Source organism: Bacillus rossius, chromosome 1 (assembly GCF_032445375.1).
Source record: "Bacillus rossius redtenbacheri isolate Brsri chromosome 1, Brsri_v3, whole genome shotgun sequence".
Classification (NCBI taxonomy): Eukaryota; Metazoa; Arthropoda; class Insecta; order Phasmatodea; family Bacillidae; genus Bacillus; species Bacillus rossius.
Window position 1 is genome coordinate 50,170,980 of NC_086330.1, and position 23,666 is coordinate 50,194,645.

Below are 23,666 nucleotides of genomic sequence, written 5' to 3' on the forward strand. Positions count from 1 at the left end.
GCCGCGTGGCCGCCTTGTACTTTAAAGTTTAACTTCACATTTTCAAAAGTACTCTTGAAAGATGAAACCAAATAAAGTACACAATATAATACCATACTAAGCCCCATCAAGTCTACAGAATGAGCAGCTAGGAGAGGCCTGAGTGTTTCCAGCGGACTGAGTCCAGAGGAGCGGCGGTCAGCAGGGAGAGTGTGTCGCAGAGGAGTTTATAAACATGTTTACTTAGAGGTTTGCTTGGTATGAGGTAATGAAACTGTCTCAGTAGTTAACTATTGTTAAAATCACACTAACACTATTGAAAAGGCATACGCGAATTTTTACAATTTAAATCGATTGTTAACTACAGAGAAAGCACTTAGTCTTTTCCAGCGTAACGAAATTGCAGCACTTCAGCGTCGCTTCACTAATACTTGCCCGGGAGTGAAGAGTGGATCGTCTAATATTTCCCCTCCTCTTCGTCTTCGAGTACCTACTCCTGAGCGTTGCTGTTTTCGTTACGCGCTGATGAGTCATTATCTAGAATTACCTTACAGGCCATAAAGAAGTTTCGCGTTTAAAAAAAAAATAATTTAGTGAGAAATTATTCTAACGATTTTTAGAGTGGTTTTGTGTCTGACCTAACATAAACCTTTCATTGTAGTTAAAATCACTTTTAAGTTGAAAAATTAAGTGGTCTGAAATATGAATAGGTAGATTCTGATTAGAAAAAAAATATTATTAAAGTGCTTCTAATGAAATAAAAATAATTATGAACGTATAAAACTAAAATAACGAGCATTCTGAAAACATCCAATATTGTTATTACAAGTGGGAAGTGGTTGTAACTCAAGATAAGTAGCATTTTTCATACATATAATATATGTGAACTGAACTTTCGTAAAACATTATCTTATGTTACCTGATTACAGAAGGAACCTGACCTACATAATGTCAGCACAAATTCCTGAAAGTCAGCTCGCGCTGTGTCGATCCGAGATCTTTGTTATGAACGACCAGGTCTGTCGGCTCATCTCCAAATTACCAATGATCTTGTTCATCGCTCAAAACACAATGTGGCGAAAGGAAAATGTGATCGAACCAAGATCAAGATGAAACGAGATCACGCTTGAAATGATACAACTGGCCAGTGCAGAATGACTGGAAAGAGGGAAAGAGTTTTTATCGATTTTACAAATACCATTTAGCCTAGGTAGAAATATTTTAGATAGTTAATACTACACAATTGTTCACATTTTCTAAACAGAAGCCAAATATAAAGATTTTTGAATTAAATTTTACATTTTAAAAGTGGCAGTTATGTGCAATTCAGGTGATTTTTTCATAGGTTTTCGTGGCCAAAGTTTTTAACTACCTTTTTTTTAAGACCACTTAAAAGACCTACCGTAAAATTGCGTGTGTGAATGTGTCGGAGAATGGTATCAATGAAATATTATATCATATTGGCAACTAGCGACTCTTAACCTTTAATTTATTTCTGCAGATGTGTGTGTCAATTTCGATTCAAATACAAATTAGTTTTCTGTTTATATTTTCTTTTTACCTTCAATTATTTTTTAAAGGTTGCTCCGTTCACAATAATGAAAAGTCGCACTGCCCTGCCTGGTTGGGTTCCGGCTGCCGGGGAAGTAGACGTCCGCGTCTCCGTTTACGAGAGCGCTCTCGAGCGAGTGTGTGCTCGTTCGCGCCCTTTCTGCGAGAGAACTGCTTCGTGCTCTAGCGCTCTCTCGCGTCCTCGCGCTTGGCAGTCCCCCTCTCTCTCTCTCTCTCTCTCTCTCTCTCTCTTTCCCTCTCTTTGGCGAACAAACGGAACATGTGAAGAAGGTTTTTAATCTATTTTCCAAATTTTAAGAAAAACTTCGGAGGGGGTGAAATTTCCTATTTCTGAACTTACTAGGCATGAGAAACAAATACCAGAAATAAAAAAAAAAATACACGCAGTCTCAATATACGGTTCAAGTAAAACGTGAACTTGCATTGAAATTTCATTTCATCGCTAGTTTGATGTTAATTGTATAGCAACCCAGAACCGTTCTCATCTCGTCTGTTAATTTTATATGAAAAATGTGGCCATTGCATCTAACATGTATCTAGTTAGTGCTTTAATACTCTTGCATTTCTTAGATCAAATAAAGATATCAAATTGACCTAAATAGTACTATAGTCTATTATGTAGTTACTCGGACGTGCTAAGCATAAACAATAATAACCAGGTTACACTGAACTAACACAGCATGCCAGATTTTAGCTCAACGTGTGAAAACACTATTGAACGCAAGTTTGTAGTTAGTTTATGAAAAACTGTCATAATTACATCAGTGTTCTATCTCAAATTGCTGATAAACTGTTGCCATCAAGTTACACAGAAATATATATTCAGATAGCATGCGATAGGGTAGAACTGAGTTTCATTATCAAAGAGGACTTCTGAATGGAAAATAAATTTATTGAGAACTAAAATCAAAATGCATGATAAGACAATTAAGTGATTTTAAACTTTTAAAATATGAATTAAATATTGAAATTTTTTAACCAAACAAGCAAAGTCAAGTCAAAATACCAAAGGAACATCCGCAAACTCACCGAAAGATCACACCACTCGAGAGTTTTCGAACTCGAGAACACATTATAGCTCAGTTCCCAGTATCTCGGCGCTTGATCGACGATGAATTCTAAATCATAGTTACTTGCCACGAAATTCGTCAATCTTCATATATTAAATGTAACGCAGCACAAGTACTAATAACTAACAAATATCTGACTTGAATCCATCTGCCTTGTATGTTGATAGAGTAGTAAATTAAATTACCTCACGAGCGAAATTAAAATGCGTTTCCTCTCGTAGACGGTTTTGAACTTTCATTCCCAACATAACAGAAATAATGTTTTAGCAAATCTGTTTACAACCATAGAAATACTTACTTCAACTTTAACTGTAATTTGTACTGAAATATCGTACTTCCATGTTGTAATAGTGCAAAGACACGGCAATTATGATTTTGAGAGAGTTTACTCTTCACACTACAGTTCATCTTTCAAACTGCAGTAACATGAACTACAGATGTTAAAAGAACAACATGGCGCCCCTCTGAGAGCTCCAGAGAGTGTATAGTTTCGTGCTCGTTCGTGCATTGGCTCTTTCACGCTCTCTACAAGTCGAGACAACGTGAGAGTGCTCTCTGTGACGTAGTTCTGACGTAAACGCGCGAGAGAGAGAGAGAGAGAGAGAGAGAGAGAGAAAGAGCATGAAAGGCTTGCCCTGGTTACACCTCACAGTCTGCTGCATAGACGTCAAAGCGTCAGTGCGCTTTACTCTTAGTTGCAGACGTCTGGCGCAGATAAACTGCTGTGATTGCCAACAATCGAGACATTTCTGCTCTATGCCAGCATGACTGCATTAGATCGTAATTTTAAATTAATGAAAACCGTTTTCTAAGAATATGATTAAACCTTCCGTGTGCGGTATAAATTATTACGATCACAATTTTAATGCCAACCAAGTTGGCTTGTGCTGTTGTGCACTAAATAAATATTCTTTTAAGAAGATTTTAGGTACGTAGAGGCTGAATTTTTTAATCTTAAATACTTTCAGTGGAGATACTGATCCAAAAAAGTTGGCATATTTTAAAACCAGTGAAAATGTTAAGTAAATCATTTAGTTAGTTCAAATAACTAAGGTGGGTTATTACCAGGTTTTGAGATGTGTAGCTGTAGTACGGCGTACGGACGTAACGATACGGTTTGGTACGGTTTATGTGCACAATATTTTACCCACTATAATCATAAAAATGTTATTAGGTAACTCTTTTACTTTATTGTTCGTTCTGACGTCCTGTATCGAGTATGCGATGTATTAGAATATTTTTTTTTACCTCTAAACTTTTACAGTCAGTCGTCTTTGATATGGCAGCGTGTTTTTTTGTTTTGAGCCACAATGTTCTTTATTTATTTTTTTGCAAGCCATGTGTTAGAGCTGTAACATGTATCGAACATTTTTTTTTAAAAAAAAACAGAGCTAGCTGTATGTAGGCCCTACCTTCATAGCGCCCACTCACACTGAAAATTTAACATTTCTAAATATAGACCTATCATAAATTTAAATATTAATCTGAAAACTTCATTATTTACTATTCATGAAAATATTGTTTTCATTACAGTTATTCTGCGTGTCGAGTATTAAAAGAGAATGTAGAAAAATGTTGGCGGGGGGTGGGGGTGGATCGAACATGACGACGAGATCGCTGACTTATTCAAAAGACGGGACGTCGCAATAGATTGACTATGCCTTATGCCATTGACAAAGGCATTCATACTTTCATTTGAGGTACAGGGCATCATAAGTCTCCATACAAATATAGGAGAAACATTGTTCGCTATAATTGGGTAGAGCAACTGTGATGTGTTGACATGGATGGGAGATATGTAGAACATATCCAATAACTGTAGCACCACATATAATCATTTGTACGAATAAAATACATTAATCACTGCTTTCACCATTTGTATGGAGACTTTTAACTCATTAGGTATGTATATTATGCCTATAAAGCTAACCATGGTGATGGAGGCAATATGTTAACGAGCAGCATTCGAATCCGTGTTTTATCGGGAACGTCGTGAAGGCAAAGGGCTGTCACCACATAGCTTAAGTTGTGCCTCGCTATAAATAATTTCCGTTTTGTTTGTATAAGCTCATAATTCAGGACAACGTGACGAGGTTAAGAGCAAACTTTAGTTAAAAATTAAACATGCGTAGTTATAAACTTGTTTGATGCTAACTCGAAGGTGATTTTTGAAAAGAAAAAAAATATGTCTATGCCGCGCACACATTTTACATTATATGCATTCACGTCGGCAACAAACTCATCTCTCACCTTATGACCTTAATTTAGAGCCTACTTGCATTAATAGTTCATAGCTTCGGTGGGTGTGTCTGAGATGAGACGTGTCGTTATGGAGCATAGTTAGAATAGTTATCATGTTATTGCAATTCTAGCAGTTTCGTCCGTTTGCACGCATATTAAGTAATGCAAAGGGGGGAAGTGGATAATATAGGTGCACTACATGAAGTGATCGCCATTATAAATTATTTTTGTAGTCCCGGTAATACCGAGACCTGGTAATGTAAACTTCAAATAGTATTTACTAACCTTTATAATTTATTAACTACTATTAAGCTTCAGTTGATCTTAAATTCATTACAATGAGCAGCCGTTCGTTAAATGTGAAATTAAATGTGTAATTTAATTTGTAATCTGGAATGCACGGTATCGTGAAGTGAACTTGACTGTAATTAAAGGGCTTGAAAAAATTAATTTTGGTACACCAACTTTTCTTATATCATTTAAAATCAAATTTCTCTGTAAAAAAATGAACGGTGGCGTCAAAGTAACGCAAAACTGAGGTGATAAAACTTAGCCGAAATGTTTTTTTGCCATTGTATTTTGTACAACCTTACTTTTTTCCAAATCTTCGTGCATTCTTGTACAGTGTGCATATGTGTGTGCATATATATATATACACACACATATACTGGATGCCATTAACTATACGTTTTTTTTATCTTCCTTGCGTACTTTTCTAAATACATTGGTTTGGTAAAGGTCCGGGTTTGGGAAGACTTAAGTGCTTTTCAGGCCGAAGCCTAAATGCCTTTTCCATATTGGGTACAATCATAATCATGAGTTTTTTTTAGGATTGGCCAGCCATGGCATTAATTGATATCATGACTAATTATTCCTATGTCATCTCTAGACTAATTAATATTTACGTTGGGCTCAATCGAAACCTGCTTGGACGAAGGAAAAACCCTGGGCACAGTCACGCGCGGTGCCATAGGGCATGCATTAAAGGACAAGGAAACTGAAGCTGCCGGCGCGACGCGGCAAGCGGGCGACGCGAGAGCAGTTTGGCAACGCCGCGCCCGTCCCGGCAGCTGACTGCGTGAAGGGTAGAGCGCCAGAGTGTTGCGACTCTTCCCCTGGCTGTCAGTTGCACGAGACAGCTGCGAGCGGACGCAGGCGTGAGTGCCGCGCTGCGCTCTAGGAATAGACTTTTTTTTACCCCTCCTCCTTTCTTTTTTCTTTTTTTTCTTCGGTGCTAGCGTGAGTTTATTTTCGAGAGTTGTTGCGTTGTCTCGATCTCCACGCGTTATTTCTCATAACTTCGCGCCTCCAGCGGTGGCTGCGACCAACCGCAGCGACGTTTCGTTTCGCTTTATGGTTGATTCATCTTTGCCGGCCAGCCTGTGTGCCGAGGATCGTGGAATATGTTTTGGTTTTATTTTTTCCTTGTTCTCGTGCGAGGATGCGTAATGTCTTACCTTGCGGTCTTTCCCCTCCTCTTCCACCTTTGTGAATGCAAACCCCCTCCTGTAGCACGTGTCTGGGGAGATAAACGAAGTGGGAAGTAAATACAGGAAGAAACGGGCGCTGCCAACCTAAGAAAGTTGAGAGTGCACGAAACGTCGGAGTGTTTACGACGATTCTGGCTGTTACGTTACGAAGTGTGACGTGCTGGTGAGTTCGTGGTGCAGGGTCGTAAATGTGTGATTTAGCGTAGTAGCGAAAACAGTTTATTTTTTTGTGCTTTTAAAGAGACGCGACGGTTGGTAGAGCTTCTCCCGCTCCCCTCCTTCTCACTCTGAGCGCGCGCGCGTGCGCAGTGAACCCTGGAGCCAGACTTCGCCTACCTTTGGAGGGGGAACGAGAAGAGGGGAGAGAAAAAAAGACGAGCATCGCAAAACAGGCCAGTTCCGATCCACGCGGCAAGCCGGTCGTTGTGTCGGGAGAGTGAGGGAACGGTTGTTTGATTTCGCACCGGCGCGGCGTTCGCGCGGGGAACATGGAGTAGTTGACGGTTCCTCCCCATTGTTGCCGCCATGGACTCGTGCTTCCCGCCGCTAGCGTCGCTCAGCCTGCGCGAGTCCCGCAGGAGCAACGGCGCGCCGCGGCCCGCGTCCACGCAAGGACCTCCCGGGCAGGACCCGGCTGCCGCGCCGGCCGTCGCCACGGGCAAGATCGAGATCCTGCAGGACCTCGACCTGTTCTACATCCGCCAGATAGCGCACAATCTGAAGGTAGGCGGCCTTTCCTTCTTATCCTTCTTATCTTGCCAACACGAGTATCTCATTGTTAACCTCCTGACAAACATAAACAACTAGATGTCTAATGTTTTTGTAATTATATTCGTACTGCATATACAAATATCATTGATATTTACAAGTTTATGTTCATGCTACCAGTTTGAGAAAAAAATTTTGAAATGTATAATTCATTCGAAGGAAAAAAAATCTACATTATTATTTTTTTTTAAATTTCGCATTCAAATTAAGCAAACATAACCTTAAGAATACATGAATAACTATTGTAGTCTATTGTCAATACACCAGTTCAACTATTACTGGGAAAACAAAAATTGTAATGCTTATTTTAGTAAGCTGATCGACTCAGTATCTTTGATATTTTGACTAGTTTAATTTCAGTTGTTGATTTTTCAATCATTACTTGCGAATTGATTCCATAGCTATTTGTAGATCCATTTGCATATATTATTACAATTCCTTCAGCGTAAACGTTTAGAAACACAATTATCTACTCATGCTCTGGAGTTATACACAACAGTAAAAAAAATTATAAAATTTATTTTACATTTTTAACATTTATTTACATGGTAAGTAATTTTAATGCAATTAAGTTATTGATAGTCTGATTAAATGTTTGGTATTTAAACCGTCGTTTTGTCTGGATTTCAATTGCGATGTGTTTCGGCTTAACTACAATGGCAATTTGTGACCAACTACTGTTCCAGAACTTAAAAAAAACACAATTATTCGCCTTGAATACTCATCATTACGTATTTATTAATTTAATGTCTCTTTGACACTTATCTTGCACTTTTTCCCCTTCAAACTAGCCATGCCGATAAATAAGATTTGAAAACGTTGAAAAACTTAATTGTAGCCGATGACGTACAAACAAAAACAAATGAAGACGAAGACAAATGAACTGCGCTTTCACTGTTACCGTTCTGACATCGATACAAAGGTCACATGGCGTAAAATATAAACAAAAACATTTTTTTTTGATTGTACATATATCTTTAATTATTGGCGTGCCACATGACCTAAGTAATATACAGGCCTGCCATATCCGCAGACATTTTTTTCTAGTTCTGCGCACATACGTCACGTTGGAGATAACTGCAGACGATATTGGTGCTGGATTAGCATGCTAAATAACGGAAATTTGAATATTTGAATAGTAAAAATGCCAAATTGTGCGGTATATGGTTGCCCGAATCACAATAGTAGCTCGAAAGGAAACGAAATGAAGTATTATAGTTTCCCCAAAATGAAGGATCTAGCTCATATTTGGGTACATGCGTGTAAACGCAAAGAGAAAATAAATTTTGACAATGGTAAACGACAGAAAATGTTACTACTCGAGAAATAGTTTGTGTATAGAATTTACAAATAAACACGATACATTTCTATTAAAGATAAAAGCTGTTAGATGTACTTCGGTTTTATTGCTAAGTAGTTTATAAACAATAGACTCTTTACCGTTAATTAAGATTTGAATTTTATAGGCCTAACCAATTATTATTATTAATGTTTGCAACGTATTACTTAACGAACATAGTTTCTTATATAGCTAGTTGTATTATGTATGTCGATGTTTGCTTGTATATTTTTAAGCATTAACCTAGGATATTTACAATTATGTTGCAACTGTTAAGTTAGAAATGTGCATTCCCCACACTAATTTGTTTCACTAATTGCAGTATTCTGAAGATATGCAAAAATATATTAAAAATGCCTGCATTGATATGTTGGCATTTAGTGAATACAAAAAACTCTAACACATCTCAGGTATGTCATTCCGGTTAAGTCAATTTTTTATGCAAAAATTAGTTGGTTAAATAATATGACACTTCTAGAAACAAATTTTTCTTAATAGGTTTATCATCTCAGTTTGTCGCTAGTAATAAATAGAGCCCTGATTCCAAAATGACTCTCTAAACAGAAATTTACAAGCTATGATGCCTTAATGCAATAGTCTACAGCAATAACATTGAATGATGCTATCCTGGCCTAATCAACCGTTTACAAGATTTTACAGTATTTTTAATTTATATATACTAACCTAACTAACCGTCTACAATACTTAAAAGTATTTTTTACGGAGCTATCGTCATGTAAACGAACAATATCACGGTGTATCAAATTTGTAAAACTAATACCGAACATTCACAAACACGGCCTCGGAACTGAATGTTGTGAATGTTTAGTTTTGCTGATCCTGTGATACTCCATGTATACGAATGTTACAAATTTTGTGATGGCTGCATCAACGCATAGGTATTGTAATCTAAGCTATAAACTGTGATTTTTCAGAAACTAGTAGGAATATAAAGATGCTGTTTGCAGGGTAGCTACAGGAACGTATTTTCGAAATTGTATTTTTAATTTCCGGAAAAGCCACGACGTAAGAAAATTACTGAAATAAAGGGAGACGTGCTGTACTCTCTCTAGATATAAGGTGCATGTGATGTTATTGAATTCATTGTTATCCTCTACTTGTGTTCATGAATTACTAATCACACCAGGGATTTGAGATAGAACCCGCGACCCTCATCACAAAATTTTAACACATTTTGCTGGAATCTCAATGAAATGTACGCACCGCAAATGATGCGATGAAACAACACAATATTGTTTTATTATTAACTTAATATTTTTACCTGACTAGCAAAAATAAATATTTATACACATATATTTGGATACGACACTCATCAATTTTTACAAGATAGGCAAGTTTCAATAATTAACTACCTACAATAGATTAAATGCTACAGGTGAAAATACACACCATAAAATAACTTTAGTCATATTTATAAGCATAATCTCACGTAAGCGAATAAGCAGTTACGGATATGAAAGAAGCTGGTTTACATTATAGAGAAGTAAAAAAAAAATGTATCTCTTGTAAGCCACCGAAACAACAGGCGATGATTTTTAACGTCTGTCTGAATTGAACTCCTATCAGAGCTAATTCCTCATCGCTGCTCCAAGATACAAAACTGTAAACAACCTGATTAATGCAATCTTTTACATACCAAACAAACTCGGCGCAAACAGAAAATACCGTTGCCTTTTATTATGTAGAATTTTGGCTTGTTTATTTTATGAGTTGTAATTTTTACAGAGTAAATCCATGATAGTCACAAAAAGATACAACTAGGCCTATATTCTTACTCTTTTGAAGCATACTATTTTGAAGCATACTATTTTGTCATACCACGTGCATACTCTGCATATTATATTTTTATAATAAACTAATTGAATCACCCCAGGGAACTGATTTTCGGAAAATCTCGTTCTTAGTTGATGGCTATGAAATATAAGGAATACCACTGCATGATTTTAAGTCTGTAGGAAGTATATTTGAAGAACGAGAAATTTAGATCTTTATAGCACCTCGCAAAATTTTGTCAAACTTATTGTTAAAATACGTGAAATGTTGATTTTAGCGCCCCCGCATTCCTCCTTGGGAGCTGGTTTTCGTAAAATCCTATCTTAACGAATGTCTACGCAGCAAAAGGAATGCACATGCCAATTTTAAAGTCTGTAGGGATAATAGTTCATGAGAATGTGATGAGTGAGTCATTAAATGGTACTTCGCTTCATATAAACTTTATCACCTCTTAAGGAAAAGAATTTCAAAAAAATGCCTCTTGTGCATCTCTAGGGTAGTACTCAAAGAATATTTCCTACAAATTTAAAATTTCTAGGTCTAAGGGTTTAGGTTGTGCGTTGTCAGTCACGGTAATGTTTTATAGGTATAAGATTCTTTTAAAAACATATTTACCCCTTTTTCAGCACTTGGGTAAGTAGTTTATGTATATTTTATAATGGTACGGTACTTAATATATTTTCTTATACTTGATTAAATTCGGAGATAAATTAATCATCTCATCCTTATTTACCTTGTTAACCCATTTAGGGGTAGAATTTCTCAAAATGCTGAAGTTGGGGTTGGTATTTTACGTATTCTTATTCTTGGTATCCAATATTTATTTTTATGTTTGATTAGATTTGAAAATACAATTAATCTTCTTAAAAACCTGTACTCCCCCTTTAGGGATGTAATTAAAAAAAATAATCCCTCAGATCACTCCTAGGGTACTCGAGAGGAATATTTCCTCTAAACATAGGTTTAGGCTGAGCGTTGTCCGTCAAATCAGTTGGGGTACTGTTTTGTAGGTATGGATATAAAATAAACGAAAGGGGAAAGAGATCTCAAAAGCCTATAATTTTATCGATTGGGCAGAATTATTTAGGCTAAATTATAAAATAAAATATTTATGTACTGATCTTTATAATTACATCCACTAAATACTGTTTTCGTAGACAATAAAAACTATTAACGAAACTAATAAAAACTGTATTTGAATCTTTCTTTATATAGAGATTTTGTCCTAAATTTTGTTCACCCCTTTAGTTTCAGTGGTATACGCAACGTGCTGATACTTTTGTGTTTGTAAACAATTTGTATGCGATTGTCATTGTTCGAAAACATGTTTCAATTGGCAAGTAACATTTTCAGGGTGTACACATACTGGGAAAGCCTGTAAATCTACTGGACGTCCTTGGAAAAGTCATGGAAATTCCCCATTTATAGTATTCTTTGAGAAAAATGTGCCAGTCTGCCATCACTCAGTCTGTGATCATTTATTTTATTTTGGCAGGTGTTTCAGTAGTCACACATTGTTTAAAATGGCATATGTAAGTTTTTTTTAACTAGGGTAGGCCAGCCATGGGGATGGCGGAGGATGAATTTTCTTCATTTCTTTAAGAAATCTGCAAAGTTATCAAAATATTTAAATTAAAATTCAGGGAAATGAATCATTTTGGTCATGTAAAGTCAGGAAAATATTATTAAAGACTTGTGTATACACCCTGATTTTTGAAATGGTTATGTGTCACCCACTTTACCTGTATTGCATGTTTCTGCCACCTGTTTGACAAGTGATGACTAGTGATCGTAATGGATAATTTATTCCTCATATTGTTGACATTCTTAATTCACTGGAGCCTTTCTTCGTATTCCAACAATTAAAATACACTGTACGCCAGTAGAAAATTTTTCTTTGCGCGATGATTACCGAAATAAACTCCCACTGAAGTGTATTCACTGTCGTTTGCGGATTGTCGCATCTCTGTAGTAATAAATTAATGTAAAAACCATTATTTTATATAATCTCTAGAATACTTGTCGGTTGTAAGCCCTTAGCTCATTCTCTCGAAAAGCTGTGATCTTTTGATGAAGGCTGTGTCACGTAACTTGTATCAAAGTTGACGGTTCTCGAAAGAAGTGCCAGTTGTACCCATTTCCCAAACGCCACTTGTAAGTTTGTTTACGAACATTGACAATCTCACGGCGTTGTTTCCAAACACTGTTGACATAACATCAGTGATAGAAGGATACATAGACCATTGGTACTAATGCTGAGAACTTTCGAATTTGAGACAAGTTACATGACAGACTGTATTCAGTGGAGCCGCAGGCAGAGCCACGAAGTCTCTCATCAATAGGCCATTCTATTCTGCTCCTAGTGTCAGAATGTTAATGAACGGCTACGTAAACCATTGCGGAGTGAATTCGCCCGTGGAGGATGATGCTGCAAAGGCGGTGGAAGCGGGCCAGAAGAAACTCGAGGCAGCGATACACAACACACAACAGAGCGAGAGAGAGAGACTTATTGGCCCAGATGGTGGCGTGGGCGTAATGCACCGTGCTGTGATCTGTCCTTGTCTCACGGTCCTTCAGAGATGGTATCGGGCGTTCCTCCAAGGTTAGCCAGCCTGCCGCTCCTTCGCGGCAAATTCTGCCGGCACGACTTAGGCGTGTCCGTCCGTCTGCTCTGTATCATGTACCTTTAGGGCCGGTCATCCATCACCGGTGTTGTTGTCTATTAGCGAGTATTTCACGCCCTTCTGAGCCCATGTTTCAAGCGATGTCGAGGTTACGACCCATCGTTCATCCTATGTAAACACACTGACACTTGATGGGTCGTAAAACCTGTACTTGTCTGCTGGCCGTGGCAATAATTTTTAGGTGTTAACTTATTTGTTTCGTGATGGTGTTAAGGTTAGTAATAAAATATAGTCCATTTATGATGCATACAATTTTTTTCTTGGAAACTTCTTCTTGCTTAAAGTAACTACAACATTTATGGAAACCTAGAAAATTATTTTTGTTATTAAGATACCTTACTACCTATCGTTACAGGTTAGTGTTTTAGGTACCTACATAGTTATTATATCAAGTTCACTAACGACATTAGAAAATAAGAGCGGTGAAAGAAGTGTCACCATGGCCATAGATGCTGAGATAAAGAAATGTCATGTCACGTGAAGATAACTCACGTAGCTGGTGTTTCCTGAGCTTGCTAGATATTCTCTGCTAATTATTTATGTCAACCATAACCACTAGTAACTATATACTCGGTTGATTCGCACTCGCTGTAGTGCGGGAGAATTCGCGGTACAGCACGTAGGTATTGTGCGGAAGTTCTTAGTGTGCTCGCATAACTTCGATGTTCCTTCACACTTTAGGGGTTCATTTATTCAGAGGGGTGCTGTGTTTATGAGGCGGGAAGATAAGTGCGACTATCGCTGGTGCTTTTAGCGCGGTGTCGCCTCTGACGCAGTCTTCTCGTCGTGCATTGTACAACTATGCAATTTGAGCGTTAACCACATTATTATATGGCGGAGTAATGAAGATAAAAATGTAATGCAAGTCCCTTGCGTGCTTTCAATAACCTGTAGGTACCGGGTTTTTCCTGCCTAAAAAAAATAAATAGATAAAACGCGGGTTTTGGTTATTTTCATACTTCAGAAAAACAGTTAAACTAGAATAAGGAAACAAGCGCCTTTAGCGTATTCTCAAATGATTTTTGTAAAACATATACCACTCGGATATCTTGAGCAATTTCTAAATCGCAAGCTCTAAATCTGAAGCTCTGCACACGTATGTGTGTCCAGGTAGGCAGGGCCCTTAATGGTTCACGAGTTCGTTAGCAGCGTTTGTCTCTGCCGCGCATGTTTTCCACTAGGTTTTGTCGGAATACAGGGCATCACGTAGGCCCGAAACAGTGAAACAGATTTTTCATTGTGAGTGTGAGGTGCGTGATGAAATGCGGGCTCGACGTGCGTCACCGGGGAAAAAAAACGTGCCGTGTTTAATATTCAGGAACACGTGGACAGACGATAAGTGGTCTAGCCGTGGGATGTGCATGCTGAAAGACATTCCAGGGACCACTCCTGCGGCCGTGAGTCTGGGTGGCGCGTGGCCCGCTGCAGACCCGACATAATGTTAGTCTTCTGCCGCGAATGGGTTCGTAGGTGTCGCCGTTGGAGGAGAATAGCAGTTTATACTGCATACATCTGTCCGCACCTCCGAAAAGAATTATTTCCCAATGCAGAGTCGCTGATTCGAACCCAGGTTGAAGCAAGCTAGGCGAATGAAGTAGTTACAACAACGCATGTCACATTGCTGCGATGATTCATCGCGAAAATAAAAATAAAAAGAACTGAAGTAAATTTTACAGCATTCGATTAGTCTTCATCTAATAAAGTTCGCAGGCTTTAGCGGCCATTGTCTGAAGTCCCTAGGCTTGTGCGATATAGCATTCATAAGATTAATGTATATGTTGTAGCATATCAATCTGAAAAACACAACTTGTGTCTGTTGGAGAGTTGACTCCGTTGAGTTAAGCCCTGCCCCGAGGTTCATTAAACCCCATAGGCGTGCGCACGGTAGGTGCCACAGGTGCCTTGGCACCACCATTAGGGTTAACGTTATTTGTTTTTTACAAGCAGAAATAATACATACTTACAAAAAACCGTATTTTTTCCAAAAAAAAAAAAATATATATATATTTTCCAATCGTGTCGAGTTACAGATATGTGCTCATAACACTATCAGTAGGCTATATCAATTATCAATCGAACCAACTATACACACGGAAACAAGCCAGGTGCACTTACTTGTGTTGTACACGCGGGCCGCGGCTACGAAACTTCTCCTAGTTCTCCTCCAATTACATAGAATGCGCGCTCGGTGCCCACTCGGCAGGCGCATGGAATAATAGCCGCCGTCCGCCAGGGTTTATTTAAAAAAAAGAGAGAGCGTTTAGTTAGTTAAAAGGATAGACTTACTCGATGACTTATATGCAGTCGCCGACAAAACATTTTTGTTGTATTCCAAAAGTTAAAACTTTTGCCCACTCTGATTTGTGTATTTTTATTATTTTAATATTTTACATGTTTGAGGCATGTTACAAAAACTCCCTTGTTTTGTTGATTTTAAAACTTAACATTTGAGAATGTTTTTTCTAGCTTTTATTTGGCGTCTTCAGAAAACATGTAAGTACGGTTTTTCAAAGCCACCAGCATGAATTCCGTGCAAACAGTTTGTGCAATTTACTTTATGGCTCAACAAAGCTTAAAACTGTAAATAGTTTAGTAGTTTTCCTGGCGATTATAACGTTCAAAGCCATAACTTGTCATAAAAAATGTTAAAATTTTTACATCTGTGTATTTAATGTTTTTGTTCGGAAACACCTTAAATAGCACCATTTTGCGCTTTCAAATCCAAATTTTTCCGGGGGAGGACCCCCGGACCCCCCGCTTTAGGCTCGGGGTCCGTGAATGATATGGCTGTTGTATAATCTGGCACCACCACTACTGAAGTCCTGCGCACGCCTATGTTAAACCCTACGTGCTATGTTTTTTTATAATTAATATGAGTTTGAAAATTTGTGAATGATGGCTTTGACGCTCTCTAGAGTCACGCTGGAAAGGATACGTTTGTTCCCGTTTGATTAATGCTCAGCAATGTAGTTACCGCAAACGAGCGAAAGTAACCGTCAATTGTCTTCAGCTCTTATCGTGCGCCGCCGCCTCTTTGCCCCTCTCTCTATCTGCGAGGTTTATCTCTTTTTTTTTTTATTTGGGGTTTACAACACGTCTCGTTGCCAACAAGGTTATTAGACTCGCACAAACAAACGAACATATTGCATGGAATTTTGGCAGGCAATCGGCCACAGGCTAACGTAGGGTAACTGGTCGGTTTTTTCTTGGAGTGATTTCCGGAAGTAGTAGAAAACAGAAATTAGAATGGCTGTGCCAGGATTCGAACCCGGGACGCTTTACAATATGAGCATGTAATGACTTGCCATTGCGCCATCTGACTTTGATTGTATAATTTCGTTTATGCATGGAATTGGGTGATTAGCATGTAAGCAATGTAGCAAACAGTTTATATTTCAAAAAACCCAACTAAAATATGAAACTTTGGGTGCAAGTAGGCGCCAAATAGTTTTTTCAAGAAGAGACGAGTTTTTCCCAAACGCGATGGATTTGTTTTTAATGTTATTCTACAGGATGTCTGTAGTTCACGAATTTGGATTGGTCATGCATTAATGGTGCTGGAAGTCACGTAATTAATTTCCAGCAGTGTTTTACTAACAAGCATTTTGTTTTGACGCCTCCTTCAGTTTATAGTTACATATTAAATATAAGTATAGACTGTTCACCAAAATCATGTGAACGTTATCACTTTATAACACAAAGATTGACATGTTTCTTCGAATAAAAGTCGAACACAAACCCTGTTTCCTCTTCTATATCCACTTGCTTGTTTCTTGAGCAAGACGTCGTCCGTTGTTGTTGTTTTTTTTTTTTTTCCACGCCTGGTTATTGTCTACATTTGCCATGGCCATGGCTTCTCGCGCGCTCTTGCCGGAGGTGCTTCTGCAAGACAGACCTTAGCAGATGGCCACGAGCGAGACGGGGTTAAATGTGAAACGGCGTGGCGAACAGAAGGCTGCTGTTGCCAGCCAAGGTAACTTTCCGAACCTTTCAAGGACTCCCGCGTCGCCCATTCCAACCCAACTGCCATCTGCAAAGCTCCACATGATGCGAACACTGTTTACCGAACGTCTTTGGCAGGACGATACCAGACCTTTGCTATTGCACTACATCAGTTGCAGATAACATTTTTTCGCTCCCGTAAAAGTTGATGTACTGGCTACTCCAATCACCTGCGTCAACCAGAGAAAAAAAAAAACGTGATCCTAGTAATTTGACGGAAGGGTGAAATTCTCAAAACGAATAATATAAATCTGTATTACGCAGCAGGTTTTCTAAGACTAGATCCAGTTTTTTTTGTCAAATTTGTTATTTTATGACGTCAAAATAAAAAAAAGAATCGTAGCCTACATTCATTGAATTATTTTTAAATATTAGCTTGAGTTTTAAAACACGTCTGGGGAAGTTATTTCGCTAAAGTTGATAACAATGAAAGATTTTTTTTTTTCAATGTTGACGACCCTTGACGCTTTAATGGCAAACACTCATTTTCCGGGCTGGTGCGCTGCCACCTCGGCTGTGACCCGCTGACGGCGACCGTCTGGAGTAGACGGTGGCCTCGGCGGCCTGATGCGCTCTCTCTCTCCTCCTTTCTTCCCGGCCCTGGACCGCAGCCTCGCCCGGTCTCAATAGCCGGCCTGTGTGAATCAAGTGTGATTTATGTCTCTCCCCTCCTCCCAATTGTGTGTCGACTCCCATTCACGGACCACCCCGTGCAGGGGACCGCGGGCTGTGCGGTCCACGCGTCGCACCCCCCAGCTGCCGCGCGGTGATCCTGTTTGCCGCGCGGAGCTGAGCTCGCTCGCACCGTCGATCAGGGTATTAACTCCCCGTCCGCCGCAGGAACACGAGGGCTGATTTCCCCCGGGGGCTTTCGGATCGAGCGATCCATGACGATGATCATCCCTTAAGGCTTTTTCTCACACACGTCTTTCGTTTTGACATTTAAGGGCTTTTTTTTTAATCATAACTCGATATTTCCCTCACATTTGTTATCTATACTAATCTATACTAATATTATAAAGCTGAAAAGTTTGTTTGCTTGTTTGTTTGTTTGTACGCGCTAATCTCAGGAACCACTGGTCCGATTTGAAAAATTATTTCAGTGTTGGATAGTACATTTATCGAGGAAGGCTATAGGCTATATTATATTATCATTAACATTAGGGATCTTTACTAAAAGTCCAATTTAGAATCAAATGCGTTTGAGGGGGTTAGATACAACATGCAGTATACGTACGAAGTGTGTGTTGACAATGCCGCAGGCGCATAGAAGTTTATTTCCTATTGCCTATTAACATTGTTGCCACGCACTAGATGCCTTATCATTCTTAATTTTCCCATACAAGTAAAAAACACCCGTGTGATATTAACAACGAATCATAAGAGTTCAATTAGTATTTAATATATATTTATCACTTTAAATCGCAATTCTTAACGTTTGTTTTTTTCCTCTCTGTGTTTAATTTGTTTTTATTTGCCCTTTTTTCAAGTATATATATTTTACAGACTTGAAACTTCACAGTAATGTTCCTTATGTTACGCAGGATGACATTTTCCGAAAATTAGATCCCATGGGTGGTTAAAACCAGGCAACAGTGGGTACTTTGTCTGCATGAGAACAGGATTTTGCATTGTTCATGCCTTCTGCGTCTCCATGGCAACGGGCATCGCGCGGCAGTGGCGTACCCACAAGGAGGGGCATGTATAATGAGCGGCGCAAGAGTGATATGCCTGTAGACTGCCGTAGCGAAGTACGGGTACATCAGTTGTACGTTGCGTGCACGAGTCGGGAAACCATCGGCGCTATTCATTTTCTCTCCGGTATATTATACAGCATTGTAATAAATTTTTACTGATTTTTTTATTTACCATTACTGTAAATGGGAGATGTGGCTTCATTTTTTTTCCATTAGTATAGTCGTGCGAAGCCGGGTCGGGCAGCTAGTATCACAAATATTTTCAACACATATTAATTTAGTGTAATACACGTGTAAAAAGTTGCACAAGCCTTTTACACCCATGATTTTACACTAACTTAATAGCCTATTTGTTAAAGATATTTGTGACACAACAAAAAATGCAAGAGAGGTATTGTGTTAAAATTTCAGAAATACGCCGCCGTTGTGGAAGGATGATTCTGCTATGTTTTACCACTGCCTTTCGCATTATGGAAGTTAAGACTCTCACAAGCAGAGTTGATTATTTCATTTTCTTGTCATTACTGTTATCTGAGGTTTTTCTGTAAATTTATTTCTATAGTTATTTTCGATTTGTGAAAGGTCACACAACTTATGATAATTATGAACACTTGCGTGACTCTTTGCCGCTGTTGGATACTATTTAGCAAACCTTGAACAATATGAATGACAAGATAGTGAAACTATGAACAAATCTTGAACAAAATTAAATTTCCGCGACACGACTGGGAATCTAGTCCAGGACTTTTGCTCTGACCAGTCAGGATCTCTTAACGTGTAGGACTTCGGAGCGAGTAGGACAAGTGAAAATAAAAGTTGTCTGTGACTGTGATTTTTACTGTCATGGCATAGTTGGCTAGCCACACCCACCCCTCCTACTCTTCCTACTCCTCATCTACTGATTGGACCCCATCGGAACGGCGTGAATCGCCGCAGACTGATTACGAAAAGATTTACCAGGAGGTCTCCTCGAAAGTCACCCAATGGGAGAAAGTTTGACTTGAACAGTAATACAGCGAGATCGCTGTGCGATGTGTGACGGAAGTTGAAGGGACGAAGAAAAGATTGGATCAGTAAAGTTAAGACTGTCCTTGTACTGCAGTCGTTCTTTTGAGTGTGCGTGGGTCGGACTTGAATTTGCAGGATGGTGACGCATGCGTCGTACTTCACGCGGAAAATAAAGAAGCTTAGTTGTGGTTACTGAGTGTGGCGAGGTGTTTTATATGTGTCGTGAACAAGTTTAACTTCGCCAGTTTTCACGATTCATGGTCGAACATGTTATTTACTTGGTCTTTAGTAATTACAGTAGTTCACTTCGATTGAGGTACCGCCTTACTTCTCGTACATTCACGGCACTAAATTTGTTCAGCATAGTCATCGATAGATAGCTAAACTTTTGACGAACGGACGTCAAAAAGTGGGTAAATATTGAATTGAAAGATTTTATCACATAGTCCATTCATTTATACATACAGGTCAGTCTAATAAAAGCGTGGTAAAAAACTTTTTTTTTCTTTTTACATGCGAGATTATCCTGTTCAGAATTAGAATTATTGAGAACGGTGTAGTGTCTACTAATATTTAGTTATATGGAACTATGTTGAACATTAGTTTGAGGTGCATTCTTCGTAAAAAAAAACTAAATTTACTACTGTTGTTTCTATCAATGTATGCTAAATTCCGTGCGCACACTCACATACAAATTTTTTGACAGGAATTCTATAAAACGTTTGCAAAAGTTTCCATTTTTATTACTAGAAAAAAGTATATTTCATATTATGTAAATATGCTCTATAGCTTAAACCTAAAAAAAAAAATGCCGGGAAAATCTATATATCGGTAGAAAACCGTATCGGCAAACCTCTATATATGTTAATACACTAGCGACCCGCCCCGGCTTTGCACGGTTGCGATCTACAAATGTGATATATTTTAAGATATTAATTTAAATTATTTTGTGTGAATATCAATTTTTATATAAATTTGTTGACTATTTTAATTAATGTGTTTAATTGGATAAGGATATATATTATGTCGATCAAAATAACTTCCGCAAATCTCGCTACGCAAGTATACCATAATTATTTTGTTGCGCGTAATTTTTAAATCTGTGATATCTTCTAAAATATCCATTTAAATAATATGGTATAGGTCAATTTTGATTTGAAATAAATGCCTAAGGTAACTAACATATTTAATTGGATAAATATTAATATGTTGTCGGTTTAAATAACTTCGAAAATAACTCATTATCTTTGACCAACTTTGAATGATAAAAATTGTTACTATGGGTCATCCTTAGAAGATAGACTACAATTTGGTAGTACATTAATTTGATCAATCAGTCATGTATGTCTTCGAAAGTCGTGTAGGCGCCCTAAATGCGTGTTTTACGACTTGATTACAAAATATCGAGATTTCTAATTTTTTTTTTTATATTTCATTTGCGTCTGTCATACACACAAACCTTCCGGAAAAAATTCTCTAAATCACAGTGGAAACCGCATCAAAAACGTTTTGTAGTTTAGAACCGGTAAGAGAAGAGACAGTCGCGCAAGCAGCGGCTTTGTTTTTTTACTATTTAGAGATACTTTAATGTATTATTTAGTGTGGTGTTCTACTTACATTTACTCAACGCAAGGTATGCAAACACTTATTGTATTAATTTGAAGCACATTTAAATCTGTATAGTCTTTTGCTCGATCACAATCAATAATATAGAATTTCAAAATTTGAACATACAAGTTTTATAGTTGTATTTTTCAGACTGTCATAGTTGATGGAAATGATAACATTACAAAAATATAGTAAATTTTGAATTTTACTATAGTTTTTTTATATTAACTTACATCATAACAGTGAAAATGTTATCTTGCCAGATAGACCTATGGGAGAAGGAAAACTCAGGAAATGGGCTGACATGGAGAGTGAATACATGTTCACAGGATATGATATAGCCTATATAAGTTCTGTGCACGCGTTGGCGGTGCTCGTGGGTTGAGGAGCGTGGTTACTGGAGGCCGTTGTTTCCTCGCCTCGGGCCAGGCCGGGCAGGCAAGTTGTCTGGCCGCAGAGAGTGGTTGATAGCCGCGGGGGATCATCTCTCCCCCGCCGTAATGATTCGTGCTCCACCCTCTCGCACGTCCAACCCTCGCGAGGGGAGGCCTGGCGATTCACCCCCCCTGCAGCCATTCTGGCGCCGGCGCTCGGTGCGCAATCCGCGGCCCGAGAGCCAGCTGCGCTCGATACGTGCCGACGTGGATTACTTGGACGTGCTCACAAAATACACACTTCTGAAAACACTATACAAATTGATTTTTTATCTTTGAAAGTCTGGGGTTGTGCTAAAATAAATTTATTTGTACATTTAACGCTAGTCAAAAATATGTGTTGCACCACACCACCTAGTTATCTTGCATGTGTAATGGCTTCTTGATGTAATTTTTTGGACATACACCATTGCTAAGAACTTTTTCTGTTGAAGAAAAACTACAAAATGAAAAAAATAAATAAATAAAACCCAAAAAAGACAAAAAAAACAAAATTAAGCAAAAAATTGCTGTTGTCAACAAGGATATAAACACCACAAAATATTCCGTAACAGGAATATGGTCAACAAAAAAAGAAAAACAAAGAAAAATGTACTAAGAGAACGAAAAAAAAAAAACACAAATGATGACGACACATAAATATTGAGCCCAAAAAATTCAGCACAACGGTTGAAACGAAACAAAAACACGACAAAACGAAAAGACGAAACAAACACAATAGTTTTCCAAAACAGAATAGAACGATAAAAAACCCCCACAAATCTTAGCAATGGCGTATGTCCAAAAACTTACATCAAGTCTTGCACTCCCATTGCACAAATTTTTCAAAGATAATAGTAATGGCTTCTGTTCGGATGGGGGTCTTTATTCTTATGTCTGACACCATCAGAGTAAACTTTGGAGGAAAGGAGTGAGGGATGAGGTTGAGGAGAGGTCAGTATTATATTGGACGGATTTAGGATCTTTGGACCTTAATACTTATCGGTTAAGGATTTGCCTTAGTCTAGGGAGTCATGTGCTATACCCGAAACCTAGTCCATGCATGTTCGGTTCCATACACTCGCTGTTTAATTTCTGTACGCTGATCTGCCCTTGTTCAGCTCAGGTCGCTGGTTTCTCTCTCTCTCTCTCTCTCTCTCTCTCTCTCTCTCTCTCTCTCTCTCTCTCTCTCTCGCATCCAACCGAAGAACTCCAGCATTCATGACCCGAGTGCAGTACATCCTGAGACTATCGGGTAGGCAACCCGCTATACCCTATGATAACTATCATTCTACTGTACATGTCAATCTTACGTGCTGCGCGGTACAACTATCACTACTCTCGCTCTCGTTTGAACATAACTCCGTGTGCTGCGCACGTCCGAATTCTAGTCTTCACGGTAAGGAAGTCTTGACGGGCGGCGCAGCGCTGCAAGTCAGTGGTTCCTGCACAATGGCCAGTCTCTGCTGAATATCACAACACGCCTCTGGCGGCGCAGGGCCGGGGCGTCGAAGAACTCTTGAGCCGACAATGCGAGCTCACTTCGTATCCCGCGGCAGACTAACTTATATTAATTACAATATAGTTTCCCCTTACACAAGCATGCCTTGTGCGATTTATCTATTTCTGGCTTTATGTTGTGCTTGTACTGTACAATGTCTTTTCATTCGTTGTTCGCAGTAAATTGTTGGTCAATAATTTGCTTGCATGTAAATCCAGATGGTGCGAAACATTCTGAGAGTTGTGTATTAAATTTTAGTTAACAGTTTTAAACGTCTTTAATAAGTTGCTTATCACACAATTATATAACTGTCCATGTTTGTACATAGATTGATTTCATAATAACTTAAAACGTCAAACGTATTTGGCTGCATTCTAGTTTTTACTTTGCTAATTTAATTAATACTGTACACTCTTCTAATAACAAAATTCAAAATTAACGAGAAATCTTAAATAAAAATACCTATCATTCCCTCCATCAGAGTGAAATCATTTGAATGC

At 38.5% G+C, this 23,666-nt stretch overlaps 1 protein-coding gene across 5 annotated transcripts in view; it reads left to right on the top strand.

Annotated features, from left to right (window-relative positions):
* The window catches only part of LOC134535821 (rhotekin-like), a 334,139-nt gene that overhangs the window by 217,363 nt on the left and 93,110 nt on the right, over positions 1-23,666 (top strand). Inside the window, exon 1 of one of the 5 annotated variants that reach the window (XM_063375120.1) lies at positions 5,963-7,075. The exons of the other annotated variants lie outside the window; for them this stretch is intronic. Within the exon in view, the coding sequence (XP_063231190.1) occupies positions 6,878-7,075 (198 nt within the window). The 5' untranslated portion in view covers positions 5,963-6,877. Of the gene's footprint in view, positions 1-5,962; positions 7,076-23,666 lie in introns of those variants that run through there. 5 annotated transcript variants of the gene reach the window in all.